This window comes from Anser brachyrhynchus (assembly GCF_964034855.1).
Source record: "Anser brachyrhynchus genome assembly, chromosome: 1".
Classification (NCBI taxonomy): Eukaryota; Metazoa; Chordata; class Aves; order Anseriformes; family Anatidae; genus Anser; species Anser brachyrhynchus.
In genome coordinates, this window is record NC_137694.1 from 54856446 (window position 1) to 54879699 (window position 23254).

Consider the following 23254-nt stretch of genomic DNA (forward strand, 5'->3'; position numbering starts at 1 on the left):
TCCTCACATGGCACAAACAGATATCCGAAGGATCGTTTCTGCCAGATTCTCACTGTAAGCTCTTTAGGGATCGCTTTATAGATGTTTCACTTTAAAACTAGATTGAGAAGCAAATATATGTGATTAAAGATCAAGCTGGGAGGTATTAGTGTCCATCTTTTATTACATACAAACAAAAAATAAGTTAGCCATATGCCGTGCCTCGTTTGTTTTGGACTAGCGCACCAAATGGAACCTCTAATAAATCATTCATTGCTTACCCACCTCCTGGCTTTCCTTATGTTTCCATGCTGTTATGTAAATATCACTGACATTTGAAATGAGACTAATAAAAAAAAAAAAAGAAAAAAAAAGGATTAAATCTGCAAGTTACATTTGCAACTTACAGTTCAATTATTTTAGACAGATATGGAAACAATCCTGGTTGTCCACCTACAATTTTCTTACCGAGCAAACGTGGGCATGCCAAGCACATGCTGATAGCTCACAAAATATGGCTCTCCAGAGGCTGAGTTACTCGGAATCAGCCAGGCTGTGGCCAGCTGCCACAAGTAAAAACATTGTGCAAATCCTGCTAAGAGGGAGGTAAGTTTTAGCTTGTAACTTGCCTGAGCATGAATTTCCTGAGCAAAGCTACAACTGGTTGAAAATGATGTTTAGCAAAAAATATGTGTGACGGGGGGAGGGAGCTGACTTTTGTTCAGACCATCGGGGGATTTTTTGGTTTTCTCATCTTCCAGACGTGTTTTATTATGATGAAAGGATTCAGGGGTCAAGAATAATCCCTCGTGTGTATTAGCACATATGGGAGCAGTTTAGCACACAAACAAAAGCCTTCCAGTTGTCCAAACAATAAAAGAACAGAAACATATCTCCTGACAACCCTTGTTCTTCACAGGGCTGTAGTTCATGCAGACCCGGAGCAGATGTGTGCGCGCTCAGTGCCCCTCAAAGTGAAGGTGCCTGCTGCACATCAGTAGCGTCTGCTGAAGCCACATGCGTGCCAGGTGTCCTGTGCAAAAAGATAAAAAGGAGAGTGGCAATGCAAATTATTATTTATTTTTTCTTTCCCTAGCAGTGCAAAGTTAGCAGGAGCTGAGGCCTGAAAAGCAGGTACAGATTATGAGGCTGCAGCATCTCAGACAGCCACAGACGCCTGTGGGTGAGCTAACAGCCCATCACCACCTCAGTGGGTTCGACTTTCCCCGTCTCAGTGTCCCTCAGACTCGTCACAGTGAGGACTCCTTGCTGCATCAGTCCAACAGCAATTACCTGGCTCTCCTGAAGCCGGCACCTAAACTAGCAGCTTTCTGAAGCACATGGAAAAGCTATCTGAGGTTGAGTTATACCGGCCTCTGTACTCAGCAGGGAGGATGCATGATGAAAGGCTGGTAATGCCAGACTATGTTCTGTGTGCTCAGTCTGGGGATTTGTTTTTAACTTTGTGTAACTTCAGAGGGTCTTGAAAGGCCAGGAAGAGAGGCTGTAAATGGGTATACCTTATAAATGAAATAAAACAGGATCCTGGGGATACCTTGTGTGCGTGTGAGGTCTCTTTGTCGCTGAAGCTGTCAGGTAGCTTGAGGAGGAGCACCGACAAACCAGGTAGATCAGGTGAAGCTCTGAAACTCATCTGGGGATAAATCAGTGTTGAGGCTGTAGCTCCCCAGCTCCATAGGGAACACTTGCAGATGTTATTTAGTAATATTTTTCCATTGCTTGTAGGCAGCAGCTGCTTGGTGGCCGGAATTTAGCAGCGAACTTTAATCTGTTTCAATATATATATTTGTTTATAGGGAAGGAGAGAGAAAATATTGGCGGATGTCAGCATGGCCAGGATAGCATTGAGTTGATAACCTTTTCCTGAATGATTTTCATTTTCCCTCCCAAGGTCTCTGTGTTAGGAGACTTGTCAAAGGATGCTGCAAAGAAGATTCTTTGATCCAGCCTCTGCTGGGAGGTATCCATGGCCTGCTCTTTTGGCATTCAGAGAGTGAGACCTTGTCCTGGGATTGTGATGAAGGTAGACATCTCCTCTGGGTCTGAGGAGCAGGCGCTGTTCAGGAAGGTAATGCCTGAACATCTTGGTCAGGCCGTCTCAGCGAGACTGATCTGAGACTGACCAGAAACACCTGTCTGCCCAGAGCAGGGCCGGCTCTGTCTCACCACAAAAGGGCTGAGTCTGTCCCAAGCCACGAGGTTTGAGAGTCCAGTCTGCCCATGACACCACGCGTCTTCTTCTGCAGTGCAGAAATGATGGAGATGGATCTCTCTTCTTACTAATTTTCCCTTCTTGTGCAAGAAAGCAATGACAATTTGTAAAATAAAATTAAAAAAAGGGGTGGGTGGCGAGTTCTTAACCCAAATCACCAGTTCATTCTTCAGAAAAAAAAGGCACTGGACTAGACGCTTGCTACAGTCTCTCACGGCCACAGGCAGTAATTTGGGAATTAAGAGATTTGTGCCTTGGTCACGCGCTTGCCTCAGCAAAAACCGACCTCCGCTTGAATGCCAGGAGGCTGGGCCCCCTGCCAGCATGCTCCCTCACAAGCAACGTGGGAGCCGTGACTCTGTGGGATCCCTGCGTCCTCTGCTATCTTTGCTTTGGCATATCTCAGGCCCTCTGACAGCATATCGCCACTGCTATAAACCACCGGGAGCCTGAACATAACTCAGATGATGTTATCTAGGTAAGCGAAAGTAGTTATTATGTCCAAGGCCGTAACTACCCTCTGTGCTAAATAAATTCAAGAATTTGAAAGCGAAAACGTCTCTCTGCCATACTCCTTCTAAGAATGATTGCTTTTTGCTTTTCAAAGCGGGGAAGGAGCCTGCTAGAGCATTACGAGTTTTGAAGGAATGTCTGTCGCGGGACAGGTAAAGAGCCAACACACTCCATCATTTGCCATCTATGCCCTTCTGTCTGTTGCCTGTTATACCTCTGTCCTTTGCAATGCCAAGCAGAATGAGAAAAGAAAGTCTTATAGGACCAGGATTGTTAGAGTGGGATGTTTAATGGGGCAGTATATCACCGCTGCCTTTGCTTCTGTGGAACAGCAGCGATTCTACAACGAAGGGGTAGGCTTGTGTTGAAGCTGAGGGAACCATTGCCTTAAAAAAAGAAAAGCAAAAACAAACCCCAGAGAACTCGAGCAAGTGACTTTTTCCCATTATTTGTATAGAGAAGGCTTTTCATGGAGAATGTGGATAGATTTTATACATATATATATATATATTCTTCCCCTGAGAAGCTTAGCACTGAGTGTTAATAGACAGATCAAAGAGCTACTTAGCCACTGGAGCCAGGGAAATTGAACCAGGGCAGCAAAATAAAAATCAATCGTGGCTTTTAGTGTGCTAAAAGTGATCTTGTTCAGAACTGACTTCTGCGTGAGTACTTTGTAAAGCTTAAGATGATGAAAAGTTTGAGTTCCATATGCCAAACTCCATCTCCTGCTCTCCTGCTATCTGTAACATGACAAGAATGCTTTCTACATATGGAACGATTTCAGATCTTCCCGTCCTTACCCTTCGGCCTGACTACCCTCTTTAGTCTTACCATTTGCAAGGTTATTCCCCAGGATCACATACTATAAGGATATTATTAGCCTGCTCACCGCCACATTTCTGGCTCAGTGACTTGTGAATAATGCTGTCCTTCTCGGAGTACGCTAATAAAACTTCTACACCATGCAATCCCCAATGGTGTAGAGGGCATAGTTGTTACATGAGAGCTATTTTAAGATGGTTTTGAATCTTTAAAAAATAAAAATATAAAAGGGAAAAAAGAGGAAGGGTGGGGAGGATATTTCTTGAATCCCTCAGATCATAAAACTTGGCCTGACAAGGGTAAAGAAGAAAAAATCCAGATACCTCAAACAGTTTCCCAAGTGTCTAGACTGCAGCAGTCCTCTGAGGGATGGAAGCCAAAGCTAGATTTCACTGGTGGGAGGGAGACTCTCCCTTCTCTTGCTCGCTGCATCTGTGCGTAAGCTCCAGCATTTCTAGATCCAGTCCCAGACTGAGCGAGCCATGCTGGAGCCATTCAGTCATACCTAGTGTGGGTAGTGGGCCAGCATATTTCATCTGACTTGGAAGAGAAACTCCTGGTTTGGAAGAGGTTCCCCTTTTTTTTCCATGAAACTAATTCAAAAAAGCAGCAGCTGTTTGAAACTTTTCTGGAGTTTGGAATAATAAAATAAACCCTAGAAAAACCACAGAAGTGACTGGGGTGGGGAGAGGGGCTATGGGGAGGACAGTATTCATCACGCAGTTCAACACTTCAGCATGATAATCTCAGAGTTGGGGCACAGTCGCCCTCTCTACCCCCAGCTTAAGATTTGTTACAGAACACTCAGGCTGGAATTTATTCATTTTTTTTAAAATGAAGAGATTAAAAAAAAAAAAAGAAATGTAAATTTGGCTACATGCATTTCCAGGACAGGACTGTGGTTATATAAAAAAGCATGCAAAACATTTTGCTTTTTCCGAAATTCACTCTCCTGAACTGTTTGTTCCTTAGGCTAAGAACAAAAGAGAAGCGGAGTCTTTGCAGCCTGGAGAACCATTTATGCTGTTCTTTGCAGCAGCAGCCATTTGCATACATGAAATAATTATCATGACTCCTCTCAATTATTTCTTCTCCACGTTAAACAAACCCCTACCTTTTGATCTTTCCTCGCTCTTCATGCCAGGACAGCTTTTATGCAAAGGTGCAAACTGCTACATACATTAAGCGTGTATTGCAAGCTCCAAGCTTTACAGGGGCATTAGTGTGAGAGGTGTCATACCTGGCACAGCTTCCACAGAGCTGCTTGTTTTAGCTGTTGCCATAAGCGTCCTTACAATGTGAAATGTGCTCGATCTCACCTGTTTCTAGCACAGAACAGATTAAAGGGGAAAAAAAATAGAGAAGAGGCATCAGGAAAAATAATGTTAGAGATGGAGAGACTCCCTTTCTAACATAATATATTCTCCAAGCTAGTTAAATGTTAATTGCCGAGTCCTCATTAAAATGAGTCTCATGGGTTGTCTTTACTTTAGCAAGTCTTCTGAGAATTAAGGAGCTGGGATCCACCACTTCGTGCTTTTCTTTATGTCGAGCGCTTCCCCCCCTCCTCCCAAGCAGGCACATAAAACTGGGTTTTGCTGCGCAGAGAGCTTCAGCACGCCAGACCGTGGCACACCAGCTTCCTCACCGCCTCGAGGCTGATGCCTGGATAAGACAGGAACCCATTTGGCGGGGGAGAGGATCGGCGTGTAGAAACAAAGGTGCCACGGAGCGAGGGCGGGGGGAGTCTGCGCAGGAAAGTCGGTATCAAAAGATGCACGGAAGCTTGTGAAGTCCAGGGAACCGCATCAAGCGCGGGTGCCTGTCCGGGCGTGTGAGCTGTCAGGGAAAGGAGGGGAGGCAGAGCACCGTAATTATGCCTCATCTTGTGACTGGTGCGAACGCTGCCAGCAGCGAGCACGCCGCAGAACCAAGCTGGCTGCTTTCTCAAGGCAAGCTGCAGAGCGCTGAGCGCCCCGAGCCGCAAAGGGAAAGCAGTGAATCAACAAAGGGGCACGCCGGGCCCCTGAGCGCCCGTGTGGTGCAGGATTGTGTCAGCAGCAAGGTGCTGCCCCTCCCGTGCACCCAGGGAAAAGCAGAGAGGCACCCCGTTGTTTATAAACACCAGAGACGAGCAGGTTACCGTGGAAAGTCATTTTATTTCAGAATTTCACGCACTCTTGTCACAGACCATGCACTTGAGACTTTCCCCTTTACAGATCCACAGCCTCCAGGCCTGGGAGAGATGGGGCGTCATCTCTTCACACTGCAGGTACCCACATGCTAAGAGCGAGGGCCGTGAGGGCGGCCTGCCAGGAGGCAGAAAGCAGCCTCTTGGTGCCGTAACTGCTTTTGAACACTTGAAAAGAAATCAATCTGAGTCAAAGGATTAGCGGTGGAGCTCGGCAGTGGCAAAAACCCACTGCTGAGCGAGTTGGTCCTCGCCCTGCGGTTACAGGGAACAAGGTGACGGTCTAGTGGAAATCTCGTGTGAGTTAAGTTACACCAGAACACACCACAGCATTCTAGGAGCCCGGGCAGCGAGCACGCAACGCACGCCCTGGGCCTCTTACAATCAATTTGTCTCCGAGCTGCCCTGCCAGGAAGGTGGCCAGGAGCTGCCCTATTCACATTCGTCTTCAGGTCCTCCTGCTCCGTGCTACAGCTTCGACTAGACAGGAACCTACCTCTAAGACAGCCCTCGTGGCTGCATGTCAGCCTGCGTACTGCATTTAATACTGAAAGGTGCCAGTTCCAAAGGCTCCGCAGCGTCCCTTTGTCCACAAGCCGCGTGCAGCATTAGTGTAAATTTCTTGCATAGCTGCCCTGCTCCTTCCCTGCCTCTGCCGCCCCTTGTGCCTGCCCCTGCTCTGGCAACACTCCTGGTTGCAGTGTCCCTGCGACCCGTGACGTCTTTGGCCTTTGCTGAGACTGCCACAGCAGCGATTGCCCCCTGTGGTGGCTGCCTGTAGGAAGGGAGCGTTCACCTCCCGAGAACAACGGGCTTGTGGCTAGCTCAGAGGGGGGAAAAACCCAAAGGGAAGTAGTGATTCAAGTGAAATGGAGCAAAGTCTACAGAAAAGGCAAAAAGGCAGCTTCAGTCTCCATTTGATACACAAACTGAGCTCAATAGCAGCAAGAAATGGCCATAAAATATTAATTCATTAGGTTGCCAGGAAGAAGGAAAAGCATTCATGTAAAAAATTCTATAAACAGATATGTATGTGGCAACTGTGCTTAAGCCAGCTCAAGACAGTGGCTTCCTTCTGCTTATTTCTCTCCTTTTTTTTTGTATCTACAGTTTTGATCATTCCAAACCATGCTGCTACTCAACCCTGTATGAAGACCACAGCACTGGAGTCAGCACCAAGTGAGGGGTGAGATCACACTGAGGAAGTGAACCTAAGGGGAACTCCTGACAACCCCGAGATTTTAATATTTTCGTTGACCTTCAAGTAATTAGGAGAAAGGGGAATTTCCCCAAGTAGCCCGTGGGCTCCAAGTCTCATCCGTCTGCTTTTAGGGTAGGAAGGCTGACATCAGAAAGGCAGTGGAGGGCAGGGAAAGGAAGAGGGAAAAAAATACGGGAACCAGAGTGAAGAGCAATCAACAACTGACCAACAGTGACTGCTGCAAAACTTACAGAACACAAAATCATACAAACGGAATTCCTGTTAACCTTTTATACACTACAGACTTTATATACACACACACACACACTTTGAAGTATGCATCTGGCAGTCTAGAAAGTACCAGTACGCTAAGGATTAAATAATTTAAAATGTAACGTCGTGTTATCACTGTATCCGAAATACTATCTGACACGTCGGCTAAAATGGACGGATTGTCTGAGAAAGATGCTCCCACCCTCATCTCACCGGCACTGCCTCTGAAAAGAAAACAATGGCTAAAGACTCCCCTCTGTGGCTCCACTCCTGAAACTCACCTTGAAACTTCCCTGGCAAAGGGGACTGAGTCTTGAGAGGAATGGAAGAGAAAAGGATACTTGCTCCCTCCAAACTTGGCCTCTCTTGGCTAGGGAGGCTGGACAGCAAGAGGAAAAAGCTGCTGAAGCTGGGGAAAAGCAGGGATGTTTCTGTAACAATGGCTGAGGTTACCATTTGGGATGCCCACAGCCCCAGCCGGACACCCTCCCTCCCCCTTTTTGAAGGCAGGGGGCCAAGAGGCTGAAAGCAGCATCAAGAGTCCACGTGGCTAGTGCAGGAGATACCAAGAGTACCCCGAAATCCACACCATGGTCCAGCAGCAGGTGAGAGGACAGCCAAGGGAGAACGGCCTGGCAGCAGTGGTGGACAGGAGTGGGCAGAACTGCACGGCCGACAGGCACAGACAGACAGAATGGGAAGGTGTCACCAGCTTTCCAGCAGTAATTGCAAACTGGGAACACTGGAGAGTCAGCACATGGGAACGAGGAAGGGGGAAGGCGGCCTCAGTTCTGGGGTGACAGAGGAGGACTGAAACACAGGGAGAGCAGATTGCCAAGCCAGCTCCTCTCTAAATGCCAACTCTGCACACGTATGCTCACACCAGCACACGGAACAGAACCCTTCTGGTGACACCAGTTTAGTCCTATCTTTACCGACTTACAGAACCTGGCTTACACGTGCTCATTACAAAACCGTGTGAGGCACGTAGTCCTGCTTCCACCTCCTATAAACCAGAACAAGCTCCCAGGGAAAAGATGAGAAGTCCCTGTTCTCACGTGCATCTCCCAGCCCTCCCCCGTAAGGAGCCCCTCTTCCTTTAGGCCAGAGACACCTGAGGAGCTGCCCTTTTTCCATTCCCAGGGCCATTCCCACCAGCAACACCCAGCAGATCTGGCTGAGCAGGAATGGCAAGCCCTGCTCCTTTGGCTTCCTCGCACAGCCAGACCACAAAAGCTTCTCCCTCCCCTGCGACAGCATCAGTGAGAAGTGCCTGCACTGGAGGTTGTCGCAGCAGACCGGACAAGCCTCCTGCACCCAGATCACAAAGGATGAGAAGGTTTTGTAGGGGCAGGAGCCGCAGGCATTCCCCTCTTCCAAGGGCTACAGCACTAAATACTGTCAGTGTAATCATTATTTCAATCAGAAACACAACACGCAGCCCTAACTAGAACATCTCATTCAGTCTGCCCTGCATGACTGGGTCGAAGTGACCAAAAAACAAAAGAAAAAGAGGAGGAAAAGTGAGACAGCGTGGTAAAGCAGAGAAAAAGAAACGTGAGGACAAAATCAGGCTGGAGGAAAGGAAACCTCAGTGCAAGTCTGCTAAAGTTGTCACTGGATTCACCAGCCCACTTCCACCGTCTTCAGACCAGAATGGACTCGCTGCAGTAAGCACACTACAGGAGAAAGAAGTGCATAGTTATTGTGTTTGGTTTTTTGTTTGTTTTTGTAGATGCTTGAGCATCGGCAGAATTTATGCAAAGATCTCAGAGCTGCAGTTTTAGCCTCTTTTCCCTAGCCAATGGGTACCAGTTGGGGCAGAGATGGTGGAAATGGACTGGTAGCACCAAGAAATCCAGCGGGAGCACCAACTCCACAGCAGGAAATAATAATGAACCAAAAGGAGACAGAGAGAGAGAAGTGGAGGAGACATGTTTCGCAGTAATCCAAGTCCACCTTGGCTAAACCCTAGCAATGTTTCCCCAGGTAAGGCCCCGTTACGTCTGCAGCAAGACCTCTGGCTCTGAGAGGGAGCTGTAGAGGGTGTAGCCCAATTCATCCACTTCTTCCGGGGTGAGCTCCGAAAACAAGTTCACCTTGGGGTTCAGGGCGCTGGGGAGGACGCCCGCCTCCAAGTAGCGGATCAGCCCCTTCAGCGCCTGCAAGAAGCGATCGGCCAGCACGTCCTGGGACCAGTCGGACTCCTCCTGGGCCAGGTGCAGGATGACGTTGGTGAGCTGGCTGGCGGTGAGGTGACCCAGGGCTGGGTTCGACTTGCAGACCGCTTTGAAGATCTTCAGGCACAAGCAACGGCAGCCAGAATCGCACTGGTCCAGGGCCCGGAGGCGAGCTGTTTCTGCTGGCCGCAGGCTCAGTCGCCACAGATTGTCATTCTGGGCCAGCCGATGGGGTTTGGCCACGAGGACGATGTCACCCAGCGTCAGGGACGGCAGGAAGTCAATAAAAAGGTGCCGTTCGGGATCGTACTGGACTTCCAGCGTCAAATCTGACGGGGGAGCTGCCGGACGGATCACGTAATCCAAGAGAGTCCCGATTGCTGGCCAGTTGATAGAGCCAGCTACAACTTTCTCGAAAGTCTCTGCTACAGCTTTGGGGGAAAGGTAACCTCCCACCACACAGCGGTCCCAGTAGCTGCTCCCACGGGGAAAGTACTCCGGGTTTTCCCGACGCACCAAGTAGAAGCCAGGAATGTTCATGATAGTGTCCTCCCCGGGGATGCACGACCATAGGTTCTGCTCCAGCATGAGAGGGACAATGAGCTGGATGTGGTCGGCTGTCACTACCTTTCACAAAAGAGAAAAGTTGGTAAGAACAAGCCTTCTCTCGCTGCACTCAGCTTTATTCACCACCTTTTAAACAGCCTTCTGTTCAAAGGAACTTGGAGTATGGATTCAGCTGTCTCACTCTCCTCTCTGCATGGGATTCACAGCCTCCCGTTGCCAAAAGGCATTTTTGGAGGACTGTTTCCCATCAGCAGCGGGATAACGCCAAGGCATAACACAAGCTAATGCTTATATTGCTATTTTGAGATCTAAAGATTATTTAAAAATACTTCAGGACCTGACATGGACTGCACACAGAAGAATCATTTTGCCTCTTATCACTCTAAGTTATGAGATGGAGCTGGCCCAGGACACAGCAGCACCGTGTGATAATTTAAAACTGGAGGCAGAGTATGAGGTTTCCAGACAAGCTTAAGTTGCCACGGTTTAATTATCCCATGCTACAACCAGGTACTGCCCTCACCTGGTCTGCCACGCTGTTCAGAAAAAGGTCATTAAAGATCTCTTTTCACTAACGTGATTAAGACCCCAGATCTCAGTTTCACTTGACGCTCCACGCTCCATTCCAGAGCTCTGACTCAAAGCAAAAAAGCGTGCCTCTGAATCACTCGCTATAGCCATGGGCATCTTTCCATCAGGGAGATATGCAGCAGGGACTGCTGTCCAATCCAGGTCTGTCATGCATTAAAAAAAGAGTAGGGAAGACCTACATGAATACACAGGAGTTCTAAGGGAGTGTCACGTATTTGGAAGGAGACAGAAGGGACAGGCAGAAAACAGGTAGAAAAGTGGTAAGAGAAACACGGGTAAAGGAAGAGAAGAAGGAGAAGAAAAGAAGGGCGAAGATAACCCGGAGAAACGAAACAGCAAAAAGCAAATGCTTGGCAGACAAATCCAGAGGAGCCTGGTCAGGTCTGTTCAAACAGCATTGCAGAAATCAAGGCCTGGCTCCGCGGTGGGAAACGCCACACCGAGAGCCTTATTACAGAGGAATGCCGTGCTGAGGCAGCACCGCCGGCAGGGACGCCCGAAATGCCCCCGCCTCGTCAGCCTCCTGAATAACGCCCCGTCACGAGGCCCCAGGAATTACCTGCAGGTCGTCATACAGGCTGCCACTGAGGTACATGTCACGCAGCGGCATGTCCGGCAGCTTGGCACGGAGGAAGCTGCGCAGCTCGGCACAGATGTCCACGGCTGCTTGCTTGGCCCGGGCCTGCTCGTCTGCTGGGATAGCTACCTTCCTCCGGTAATAGGCGAAGAGCTTTTCTTGCAGAGACAGACGAAGGCGGGATTTTTTCAGCTCCACTTGACTCCTCTTGGCAGATGGCTTGGGCTTTGTGGGTCGGAAAAAGTCTGCAAGACAGAAGGAAAACTTGGATTGTCCGCAGTGTTTCACCGCGATCTGCAAAAAAAAAAAAAAAAAGTCTACAGCGCAGAAGCGCAGCCTCCTAGATCTCAAAAAGCTTTCAGCAGACATTTTGCAAGCTTTACGCAATTATCAGTCAAAGGGGGGACGTTGAAAATCGTTGAAAAAAGCTACTATGAGAATCAAGTGGGATGAAAACAAGTTATTAGATTTGGAATTTAGCCAGAATGAGACTAACGCTCACATTGTGTACAATGAAGTAATGTTAATGGCTATGTGGGCAGTTCCTCACTTCGATTTCATCAAGAATTCATCTGCTTTTAACACGATGCCAGACCAGTAGACCAGTAAAACACCCCTGAACAACCATCCCTACCTCATTAAGTTTTGCACAGTATGATGGATTTTTACAAATTATCAACAAAACCCAGTTCTAAGCAGGGTAAGAGACCTGAGTAGATCACGCCATCTGGAAATAAAATAGTTGTCAGGACCTTAATCACCATGTATCAGGATGGCAAGATGATGGATCTTGGGGCCAACAAGGCTCAGGCAATCATAGCCCTAATGAAAACCTTCCTCAAACCTTAACTGAACAAGCAGCAGAGAGCACATTTATGCGTATAACAGCAATACAGTGCTTTATGCTGCTGTTTGCATTATTAAGCTAACCTGCAGTATCCCCAATGCCCTCTTTTTCAGGCTGCTTTCCTACAGAAACGAGCCAGGGCTCCCCATCTATCCTTCAAGCTTCTCTTAACATGGACCTAGAATTTCAGAAGTTATTCACAAGAATTAAGGAAGAATTACAGATCTATGGGATCCTAAGTCTTCAGAAGGCCTGTGGAACTTGGTGGGTGTGGGAGACACCCCCAGAGCAGCGGCGCTGTTAAGGCAGCCAGCTGTCGCGCATTTGTTCGGCAACAGACACGCGGCCACCACGCAGCACGTGCAGAATGCCTGACTGAGCAGCACACAGATCCGTCTCACCCAGACGCCGCAGCTGCTGCCTCTCGTCCCACTGGGGTCTTTTGGACAGATTTCACGCTTCGTGTGTAAAGGAAACAGCCAAGAAAACTATAAGGAACCAGACTTTATTGCCTGTTCATGAAACAACTTATTTTCCTACCTTGAATTTTAATTTATTTTTAGGCCAAGAACGTGAGGCAGTATTATCAAAGGTTTTATGCCTCAATCCTCATCTTTGGGGAGTCCAATGAAATGATCGAGACCCCCTTTAATACAGCTGTCTAGTCATTTAATGTTTCCTCAGCAGAATATCCATCACCATCCTGAAGCTGCCTTTCTTGCAGAGAATCTGGAAGTCAAGTCAAAGCTTGACTGTCATTTTGCAGCTTCAAACACAGAGTCTAAGAAGGTCCCTGATCTTTGTTTTAATTCTCCAAGTGTAAATCTCCCAAAATGACCATGGCTTAGAATATAAAACCATTAAGAAAAAAAAAAAAACACAAACTCATACAAAAAACACTGATGGATTCTAAATTACTTATTATCACACTCCGAAAGACAACCGCAAGTCCCTCTCTTTAGCTTGATGAACACTTGGTGAGCAGTACTGCTTGATTAGCAGTCCTAAAACGGCAAAGTGTTACAAGAATTATTAGGAAAATGATAGAAATAAAATAGGCAATACTGTAATAAATTACTAGTTATTCACCATTTGAATACTCCCCTCTTTAAAAAGAAGCAAACACACTGGAACGGTCCAAAGAAAAGCAACAAAGAGCTTCAAGGAATGGCTTTTTATGAGGAAAGATTGCACAGATAAGTATTCAGCTTGAAGAAGAAAAGTCTGAGGGACAGTAAAATTTAAATCCATGAAGTCATGGAGAAATGAGGAGTGCCAACAGATGACTGTTATTCACTAGTTCCCAGACTGAATTTTAATAGTTGAAGCTATCGATAGACTGTCTTAAAAGAAAAACATGAAAATACTGAGCTAGACATTAAATTCTCTTCTCCTATGTTCTTTCGAATGAATAATGGGGTTTACGGGATGATTCTGCAAGGCGGGAGTGCCACACTGCTCCATACCTGCGTCAGCGGCCGAAGGATCGGTGGGAAGGGTCTGCAGGGAGCGGCTGAGGTTGGTCTTCATGTCCTGGGTCAGTAAGCGCGAGGAGGACCCCAGCCAGTTGGGCTCTTCCCAGCTCCTCTTCCCTGACTGGCTCAAGCGGGTGGGGCTGCTGGGAGCACTGATCGCCCGGTCGTACATCTAAAGCGACACCACCAGGCACAATTTCAGCTGCTAAGGGCCCGACGCTTGCGTTTCACCCCCATCTAGTGCCAACACCCCGTGCGTTTTGGTTTCCCTCTCCTCCTCCCCAGCACCCCCCTGCACGCTCACCCGTTTGACGGCCAGCGTGGCAATGCCCAGCATCGCCGCTCCACCCACGCCCAGCACGAGCCGGGCGTTGGACAGCACGAAGTCGATGGCCGTGCCGATGCCATTGTCGTCCTTCTTGCCTTTGCGCTGCCCAGCGCCTGCCATCTCACCTGGAAGACGTCAAACAAACAGGTCAGAACAGGGCGACCCAAAAAAACCCCACGTTCGTTAGTCTTAGGGTCTTTGTACGGAGCCAGAGGAAGCGACCCCTAACCCTGCATCCCCTCCAGCCATTATCTGCCCCCCAGAGCCGAGTATTCCCAGACACGCCACAACAGCGGCGCTGACCAGGCTCTGCAAGGGCAGCGTTTCACTGCTTCCAGCTCTGTTTATGACCCGAAGGGAAACAACCCAAATTTGATGTGGCCGCTAATCATTTAAGCGGATTTAATTATGCAATCACCTAATGCTTTTTTAAGAAAGTAACATTTACTTCAGTAACGCTTTGCAACGAAATCCCGTATATTTTGTCAAACTCTACAACCACTTACATCTTTTCCTTTCAATTGGCGCTTCTCAGCCAAAGCACGGCCTTTTTATGTCTGTTTATTTTCTCATTCTCTACCCTATGCTTTAACTTCGCTCACAGACATCGCAACATAGGGACTGTCAAGTGCTTGTCTCTGACAAACCGGGATCCTCCCAAGAGATCGTTTTTGGACAAAGGCTGCTCCCAGATATTTTAAAGCCACCCAAGAATCAGCATTAGGAACCACAGTGCACCACAACGGGAACAACTTCCTCACTTCCACCTGACATTTATCCCTGCCCTCAAGCCTGGCGGGGTTGATTTCCATGCAAGTTATGCATAACACGAACATTAACGTCTCCTTACGTACGCACGTTGGTTTCCTTCAGTTCCTATTTAACCTCTGACCTTGATTTTTAAATCCAGAGAGTTTCCGCGGTCGTCTACACGTGTAAAACACGCTTTCCTAGGTGGATATTCACTGAAATTGAGTGAAGATGCCAGAAAACTCTTCCAGCGTGACTCCAGATATAAACCACCTTCGTATTTGTCTAAAACCAGGCTACAGTATCAAAGAGATTGTTCCTGTCTCAACGGGCAAGGAGTACGATCATTCTTCACCCCAAGGCATAAAACTAGACGCTTGCACAAAGTTAAGTGTACTATCAATATAAAACCCAGGGCTAGAGGTGCGTAAGCGGCCTACCTGTGACCTAAAGCATTTGTACAGGGCACAGGAGTCCGGGTGGGACTGCGGAGGCACCGTCGGGGCTTCTTCAGGACGGCGGCGGGCAGGAAGCATTAACCGGCCGGGCACAATTTGGGAATTAGAGGGCGTGGGGGGGGGTGAGGGGGCAGAAGGAGCCTCCGGAAGGCCTAGAGCAGCCCCCCCAGCCCGCTCCGCAGGAAAGCCTGCCCCTTCTCCAGCTGCCGCTCCCTGTCCTCCGGCCGCTGCAGCCCGCGCTGGCGGCGGAACTCGCTGCGGACGGCGGCCCGGTAGAAGTCGCGGTCGGTGTAGCGCAGCGCCCGGCCCCGGCGCAGCAGAGCCCGGTACAGGCTGAGGACGGCCTCCCGCGACCACGCTGCCATGGGGAGCCGCGGGGGGAACCTGCGGGGGGCCGCGGGGGACGGGGCTCGGGGGCCAGGCTCCTCCCGGCGGGGGGGGCCCTCAGCGCAGGACCGACCCTCGGCAGGGCCCCGCCGCCTCCCTCCCGCCGCCGCCCCGGGGGTCCCCCGGCAACATGGCGGCCCCGCTTCCGGGGGCGGGCGCCATAGAGTGGCGGGGCCGCGCGGGGAAGGAGCGGCCCCGAGGGGGGGCGGCGCGGAGCTGCCGCCCCCTGGCGGCCCGGAGCCGGCGGACGGCGAGCGGGAAGGGCCACGCCGCGCCCAGCCAGCGCCGCCTGCTGGCGGGGAGGAGCACACGCACGCAGCCCACCGCCACCGCCCCCCGTCAGGGGATCCCAGTTTGGGCTGGGAGCGCTTTTTGCAGAATAAACTATCGAACTCGCGCTCTGTGGCTTTATTGTCATGAAACACCCGCGCGTGGCCTGGGAATGTTAATTCCTAAGGGCAGCAGGAGGGGAGCAGCACCTGGCAGGCTCCTGGGGAGGTGGAGGGAGAGTCCCCAAACAAGGACCACTGTCTGGGTGCAAATCCCCCTTTTCCAGAGGCAAATCCCCCTTTTCTAGCTGCAAATCCCCCTTTTCCGGGGCAAATCCCCCTTTTTCAGGCACAAATCCCCCTTTTCTGGGTGCAAATCCCCCTTTTCTGGGTGCAAATCCCCCTTTTCCAGGGGCAAATTCCCCTTTTCCGGGTGCAAATCCCCTTTTTCTGGGGCAAATCCCCCTTTTTTCAGGGGTAAATCCCCCTTTTCTGGGTGCTAATCCCCCTTCTCCAGGCACAAATCCCCCTCTTCTGGGTGCTAATCCCCCTTTTCTGGGTGCAAATCCCTCTGTTCCAGTGGCAAATACCCCTTTTTCTGCATGCTAATCCCCCTCTTCCAGGCACAAATCCCCCCTTTTCTGGGTGCAAATCCCCCCTTTTCAGGGGCAATTCCCCCTTTTCCAGGGGCGTATTCCCCTTTCCAGGCACAAATCCCCCTCGCCTGGGTGCTAATCCCCCTTTCCCATCCTTGCCGTCTCCACTCCAGACCTACTCTGGGGACTGATTCTTCCTCCTCAGCCACCTTCTCCCTGCAGCCTAACGAAACACGAGATGTAACTACATAACGCCTTGCCTCCCCTGGGGGAGAGGGGGAGAGAAAGAGCAAGCTGTGTGTGACAGAGGAGAGCCGCATCACCCCGCTCAGTTCCCAGTGGCACCAGATATGACAGTGATAGAATTCGACGGGAAGAATAGCAGAAGCCCCGGTCCGCCTTGCTCCGTGCCAATCTCCTCTTGTTCATTTCCTTCCCGAGATAAACAACCCCGAATCGCTTTCGATCTCTCTTTGCGAGCGAGTTCGCCATGCCCCTAATCAGCCCTTTCTGAGAAAGGCTTGCTCGAACTGCAGACGGTATTCCCAGAGAGGCCACACCGCTGATTTACATAACAGCATTATCATATTTTGAATGTTATTCTCCCCTTCTTCTTTCTCTGCATGCTAATATTTGTATTATTATTATTTTATTTTATTATTATTTTTTTTAACCCGTATCCACTCACAGAGCCAGGGTTTGTGTGATATTCAGACCCTTTCCCGAGTTGCTGGAGACAATCTGGAGCTTTATAAATTTTGTGTTGCAATCTTTTTGGTCTTTTCTTCCTTGGCATGCACCAAGGCAAACCTTGGCAAATGCATGTTGTTGCCCGTTTACCACATTTGCATTTTATTTACAGTCCTTTCTGATCTCCTCAAGAGTCTATAGCTTTGAGTCATCTCTTAAAGATTTTTAGCATATTGCTCATCTTTGTTTCCAGATTATCCGTTCGTACGCCAAGCTATCCAGGACCTCAGAGGCAGCGTCCATATTCCCTACCCTTAACCTTTTGCCAGAATGAAAATCGATCTTTGAACTCTTCCCTCGGCTTCCCGTCTCCTCCTTGGGTTGTTGATCCACAGAAAAGCTTTGCTTCTCACAACAGGGCTCAGTAGCCCCTGCACAGGTGCGCTGATAAATCCAGTCCTTGAAACTCCAAAGTCTGGATAAAAACATTCACAGCTGCGTGCAGCAGCCCCGGTATGTGTTACAAACGGGATCGGGCTGTGAGAAGGTGAGCAAGGGGGTGAGCTTTGGCGCTTGTGATGCTTTAAGTGCTGCCCCACGGCTGGTCCGAGCCCTGCTCCCCGATCCTTCACCCCGCCGGGCCCCACGCACCTCACGCTCCCCCGGGGCATCCCGACCCATGCCGGGGCCGTGCGTGGGACTGGGTGTGCTCAGGCCTTGTGCCAGCACACGGGGAGGATTCCCCAGGGAAGATTTCAAGCTGTGCTTCCTCTCGAGAGCCCCCTGCATTTGCTGTGAAGGATAAATGTGAAAGCAAAAGTGTGACCGTGGCACACGGGAGTAAGACCTCCTTCCCCCGAGGTGCCATCTCCTTGCTTTGAGTTGCTTGGGATGTGCGAAATGCTCTGGGTAAGGCTGATTTTGGGGGCTCCCCGTGCCTTCCCGACACGGGAGCTAAGGACTTCAGGCCTCCATAAGCGCCCCTCCCCAGCCTGGCCCCCTTCGGTTGCGCCTGTTTTAGTGTTTTGTTCATTTTTTTTTTTTTTTCCCCAGGCCGCTCGCCAGCTCCCGGGCTCCTCGCCAACAGCTGCGTGCGTGCATTGTGGACTCCTCCGGCCGCGCTGCTCAGCCTGCCTCCGACCTCCCCAGCACCCCGGGGCTCGCCGTGCCCGCCGGCGCCTCGCTGCAGCAGCACCCACGGCCTGCCGTGCGCTCGCCGTGCCCGTGCCACGTTCACCGTGCCCCTCCGGCCTTGCAAAGAGGAGAGGCAGAGCGACCCCCGGCCGTCGCTTTCCCTTCATCCGTGCGAGCGCTGGCCCGCTGACAAGGTGCCAGGGTTGTGAACTTGAACTCTGCCTGCAGACGGTGAAGCAACATCCCCCCGCGGCGCTTCCCGACCCGGCCGGCTCCTCTGCTGACCCCACCGCTCGCTCCCCCCGCAGCCCCACTGCGTGGGTGGACTTGTGCTGCCCTGATGGGACGTGCAGGCCCGTGTCTTCCCACTGCCTGCAAACCCACAGAGTGTCTGCCCAGGGTGCCCTTTCTGCCCTTCCCCTCCGCTCATGGAGCTGCCAGGAATGTGGGGTGCCCCGCGGCGGGCTGGGGGCCCCTCACCTCCGAGCCTGCATCCCTCTAATAAAGATCTACTCCCTGCAATGCAGGCGGAGAGGAGGGAGCACACCTTCGCTGTACGCCCAGAGAACAATAATGACCTTTGTTTTCCCAGATGACTAAGTGAGCTTGTGATATATCAAAGGCAGCATGGGCTACAGGGCACAATAACCCGTGTTGTTACCTAGGTGTAAAGCACAGATATCCCCCCCCCAGCCCACCGGGAGCCTCTTCTCATGCTTGCAACTGGTCCTGCTGCTCACGCTGTGACAGTGGCACCCATGGAGCAGCAAATAATGTCCTGGAGCGGGGCTGCAGCGTGGGTTTTTCTCCCCAGAAAGACTGCACTTGGAAACAGAAGGCTGGTCTTTTATATGAGCCAGAAAGCAATCCCTAAATACAAGCGGGAAGGTGGGTAGCGACTTGCCAAGGCCATCTGAGCTTGGGCGTAATATCCTTCATATCTGCTCGTAAAGGACCTTGGAACAGTTCAACGGTTCTCTCTTTTATTGTACCCCTAGTTCTTCACTCGAGCAATTGCACGCAATAAAAGCATTTGTGCCAGATCAGGCCCTAAATGGAAGCTTTGCATGGCTCTGCATTTTGAATGACTTTCTGCTGTTTGGTGGGGGGGAAAAAAAAGAAAAAGGGAACCTGTTGATAACAGAGCAGAAATAATATCTCACTCCTGCTCCTGTGGTATGCCAGGAGCGGAGGATGGCTGGGGCTGTCGCTGATAGCTTCTTTCCACCGAACCCAGCAGCTTTGATGTTGAACAAACACAGCCAAGAAGGAACCCAGGTGCTGAGGGAGGAGAGGCCGCCAGTACGCCGCGGTCACTTCTCAAGGGACGTTCCTGATGTACAGCCCAGACCCAGACCTTAGCCACAGCTTGGCAGAGCAACCGGCTGCTCCGGGGAGGAACGCTGGGGGTATGTTTTTGCCAGGAGGAAGGCAGGAAAAGTTCACAGCCCAGCTGCTTCCGAAGTGGAGCTTTTCAGGTTCTCAACCTCCAGCCCTGGAGCCCGAGGGGGGGCATGCAGGCGGCCACCGAGCTGCCACCGCTCCGAGGGTCTGCGCCAATGGTGGCTGAGGAGGCTCGACTTTAACCTAACAAGTTAAAAATGCTGCTGGAGTATTTTTCAATTGGTCTGTGCATACCTTTGTTCTAAGCTCAGCACGACTTGTGTTCCTTCAGCCGCGTTTCCCCGCGGCTGGGTTTGCTGGTGCCTTTTTTTTTAATTCCCTGGCTAGTAGGATTTCTCTCCCAATTATTTTGCCGTGCACCAGCTGTGTGCCGCAGCAGGTTTCCGGAGCTGTTCGGAGATCCTGCTCTTGTGAGCGCTGTAAGCTGTAAAATTTTGCATTATTCTGACAGCCTCGTGGGCTTTCTGCACTGGCAGCATCCGTGGCGACCTCACAGCTGCTGGCATTGACCCCCAAGCGGGGTTGCACACACTGACCCCAGCCTTTCTGCACCCTTCGACCTGATGCATGCTCTGGTGAGGTCCTCCCAGCACAACTGTGGGGTTTTGGCTCATCTAAGGGAAGCCTGGACTGCCCTGGATTGCCACATGTGTGTACACCCTGAGAAAGGCAACGCTGCTGTTCCACGCTGCTTCTCTCCTTTCTTTAAATTCAGGCACCTAATATACATTTTGTCCCATTAACTCCTGGGTCCTTAGTTAGATTTATTTCTGTCCCTTTTAGGGACATTTATCTGGTTTGGGTTTTGCAGTAGTTTGACGTCCAGTTCTGGGCAACGGTTTGAGCCAAATGCTTTAAAAACACTGACAGTCAAACAGAAGTGGGTGGATGTTTTCTACATTCCTTTATTTTTGCATGTGTGCCTGGTTCTTAGTAAGTGTCTGGGGAAAAAAAGATATGACTGATGATTTGTTGCTCTCTCTTTGGAAAAGGTCCAGACTGTAGAATAGGGCTAAAATGCCAGGAAAGAGCTTGCTGCATCGAGGCGGGCTTGTAATGTTTGATTTTATGCATTCTCTGAGCAACGTAGTTTCTTTAATTTGAGATCCTGCAGAATATTATTTTATATCTTTATTCGTCACAGCTTAGTTGCTCTTCTCAGTTTTCCTTATTTTTAGAAAGGTGAAGCGTGGCTCCCAAATTAAATCGTTACTGGAATGGATTTCAGCCAAGAGATTCATGGTTCAAGCCATAAGGCACAGGAAACATAAGCAGGAGTAAAACAATGGGTTTTTATTTTTTATTTCATTTGGCAGGGCGAGGAGTGATATGGCCTTGAAAGATTTGTGGTTTTTTTTACGTAACTATAATGTATTTCAAACAACAGTAAGGACAAATTTCTCTCTCTTCACTTTGCTTTAAAAAAAAAAAAAGTTCAAAATGTCAAGATTCCCAATTTTCCTCAATTCCAAGTAAACGTCTGTGTTTGGGGCTCTTAGAGATCCTTACAGTAATGGCCCAAACATTTGCTGGAAGGGGCTGATCCTTTTCCCCTTTCACTGCTGTGCTTCTCCCTGCAGATGCCACAAAGGCGAAGCCCGTGGCAGCCTGGCCTGCAGCCAGGCTCCTCTCCTCTCCTCTCCCCAGCGCCAGCGGCTTACAGCCCTCGTGTCAGCCCCTTGCTTCAGGGACCCAGTTTTGTTTAGCTCCTTGGAGGCTGTTTTGCAGGGACAGAGCAAAGCCCTGCAAAACTTGCTCCCAGCTGAAGGTTGGCTGATAAGACCCGGCTGTGGACCCAGCTCAGCTGCTAAAGCAGCGAGGCTTAGGAAAAAAAAAAAAAAAAAAAAAAAAAAGCAGACTAATAATTAAAAATTAACTGTCCCTGTTAAACAGCGTATTAAGCTTTGCCCTTACACAGGGAACAAATGTATCCAAGCAACAAAAACAAACAGCCAGCGAGCCAGGCATTGGTATCCCCTTTCCAGCTCTTTCAATGATGCTGTAAGTTTATATTGAAGTCATTTTGTTTCTAAGCACCCTGGTGTTTAGAAACAGCTTGTCTGTCCCCCCGATCAGCAAACCTCTGCTGCAGGCATCGATCGGGAGCCAGCCAGACGGAGGGGCTGCCGCAGCACGCCTCCCCGCCGAGCAGCTCTGCACGGTGCCCGCCGTAGGCGCTGGGCATCCCTGACACGTGGCGAGAATTTGGGGAGCAGCTCATTTCCAGGCAGGCTACATCAGAGCCCCTCCACGGTGCATCTCTCTCCCCGTACAACATCTGTCAGGACACTGAAATCCTGCAAAACACGCAGGGCTTGCTCAGCATCACGTGCGCTGCACATTCCTGGTTCGATACAGCACTTCAGGCTGCGTATCCATAACCAGGGTGCACGCTGCGTGTACCCAACCCCATTTCCACGTGTCCAGAGGGATGCAGGGGGATGACTCTGTAGGAGGGTGTGCAAGGCTTGTGGGGGAGCCACGTGCCCCCGCGCCCAGCCGATTGTCAGCACTGCTCCTGCAAAACAAGGGTCCCCATCGCAGACCGGTTCATGGAAGAGTTAATGCCTCGCTCACGGAGGCTCTTCCAGCTCACGCGGCAGAAACCGGTGCTTTCTGGAGAGAAAGGTCTTGATTTCTGTCAATGCCTTCTTTTAAAACCTTGTAGGAAACCGAAGAAATGTCATTTACATCGCTTCTTAAAATAATATAAATGTCAGTAAGAGATTTGGTACTGGAGGCAAGAAGAATACAAGTGAGAACCTTTGACCAAGTCAACCCTCATTTCTTAAACTGTCTTGCTACGTCGCCACTGGCCCAGGATTGCAGACTTATCTTCCCCTTTTGAAAAACTGCAAGTTCACAGACATTTCAGGGATCGTCTATTTTTAGATTGTGCCCTATTAGAGTGCACAAATAAGGCAATCAGTAAGAACGCTATAAATTCTTCATAGGAAATTTTAATTGTGAATTTTGAGTAGCACGTTCGTTTCAGGCTCTTTGCTGCAGAAAGGGGGGCAGAAGCAGCAGCAGAAAGGCATTGCTTGTGGACAGCAAAACTCTACTTTGATGGAAAGTCTCCCAGAAGGGGGACATTGAAAGCATCAGACTGCTGTGGAAGAGAAAAAGATAAGGGAATGGGCTCAGTCTAAGGATTATAAGGAAACTAACCTATAATGTTTATTGGTGCTGTTTCCAAATGGGACCAGGAACGAGTCTGAAGCACAAGGCACTTAAAAACACACAAAAATGAAGTAGCTGTAGACTGCACGTGAGCTTGTGAATGGCCCTCGCCAAAGATACTGCTGAGGCCAGGTGCTCAGGAGGATTCAGGGCAGGACTGGGCTTTGGTACAGAGTAATGGGAACAGCCAAAATTACATTAGGTGGGTTTAAAAATAAACTAAAACAAGGAGGTCATGCACACTGTGCAGAAAGTCAGCCACCAGAGAAACATTTCTGCAGGGGGGTAGGTTTTGGTTGGGGCACCAAGATTTCCACAGCTTCATTTGGAAGATGCGATGGGGAGGAGACGGCGGTGAGGGACCATTTGTGAGCGATGCTGGCTCCCACAGCCACCAGCTCTCGGGAAAGGCACTGGGCAGATGCTCTGCTCCCCCACTTGCATCCCTGTGTGTGCTCATACTCACCTGATGTGCAGAAGAATAGGTCTGATTTGGGCACACAAGTTGAGGAGGAGGAGCAACCTCCCTCACTCCGTTTTCCAGCATCTCCCCTCCTCTGCCATGCAATCAGAAATAAAATCTGCCACACATACACGCCTTGG

General features: G+C 50.0%; 2 protein-coding genes across 2 annotated transcripts; both read right to left on the reverse strand.

Moving 5' to 3' along the window:
- Positions 1–5689: 5689 nt before the first annotated feature.
- Positions 5690–13900, reverse strand: MIEF1 (mitochondrial elongation factor 1; the record flags this gene model as incomplete). Its single annotated transcript, XM_080592223.1, has 4 exons — positions 5690–10022; positions 11113–11375; positions 13444–13624; positions 13757–13900. The coding sequence occupies 4 exons, from the start codon at positions 13898–13900 to the stop codon at positions 9216–9218; spliced, it is 1395 nt and encodes a 464-aa protein (XP_080448349.1). The 3' UTR covers positions 5690–9215.
- Positions 13901–15091: 1191 nt separating this feature from the next.
- MIURF (mitochondrial elongation factor 1 upstream open reading frame) lies at positions 15092–15353 on the reverse strand (the record flags this gene model as incomplete). The annotated part of the gene is made up of 1 exon (XM_080592279.1): positions 15092–15353. The coding sequence occupies one exon, from the start codon at positions 15351–15353 to the stop codon at positions 15141–15143; it is 213 nt and encodes a 70-aa protein (XP_080448405.1). The 3' UTR covers positions 15092–15140.
- Positions 15354–23254: the final 7901 nt, after the last annotated feature.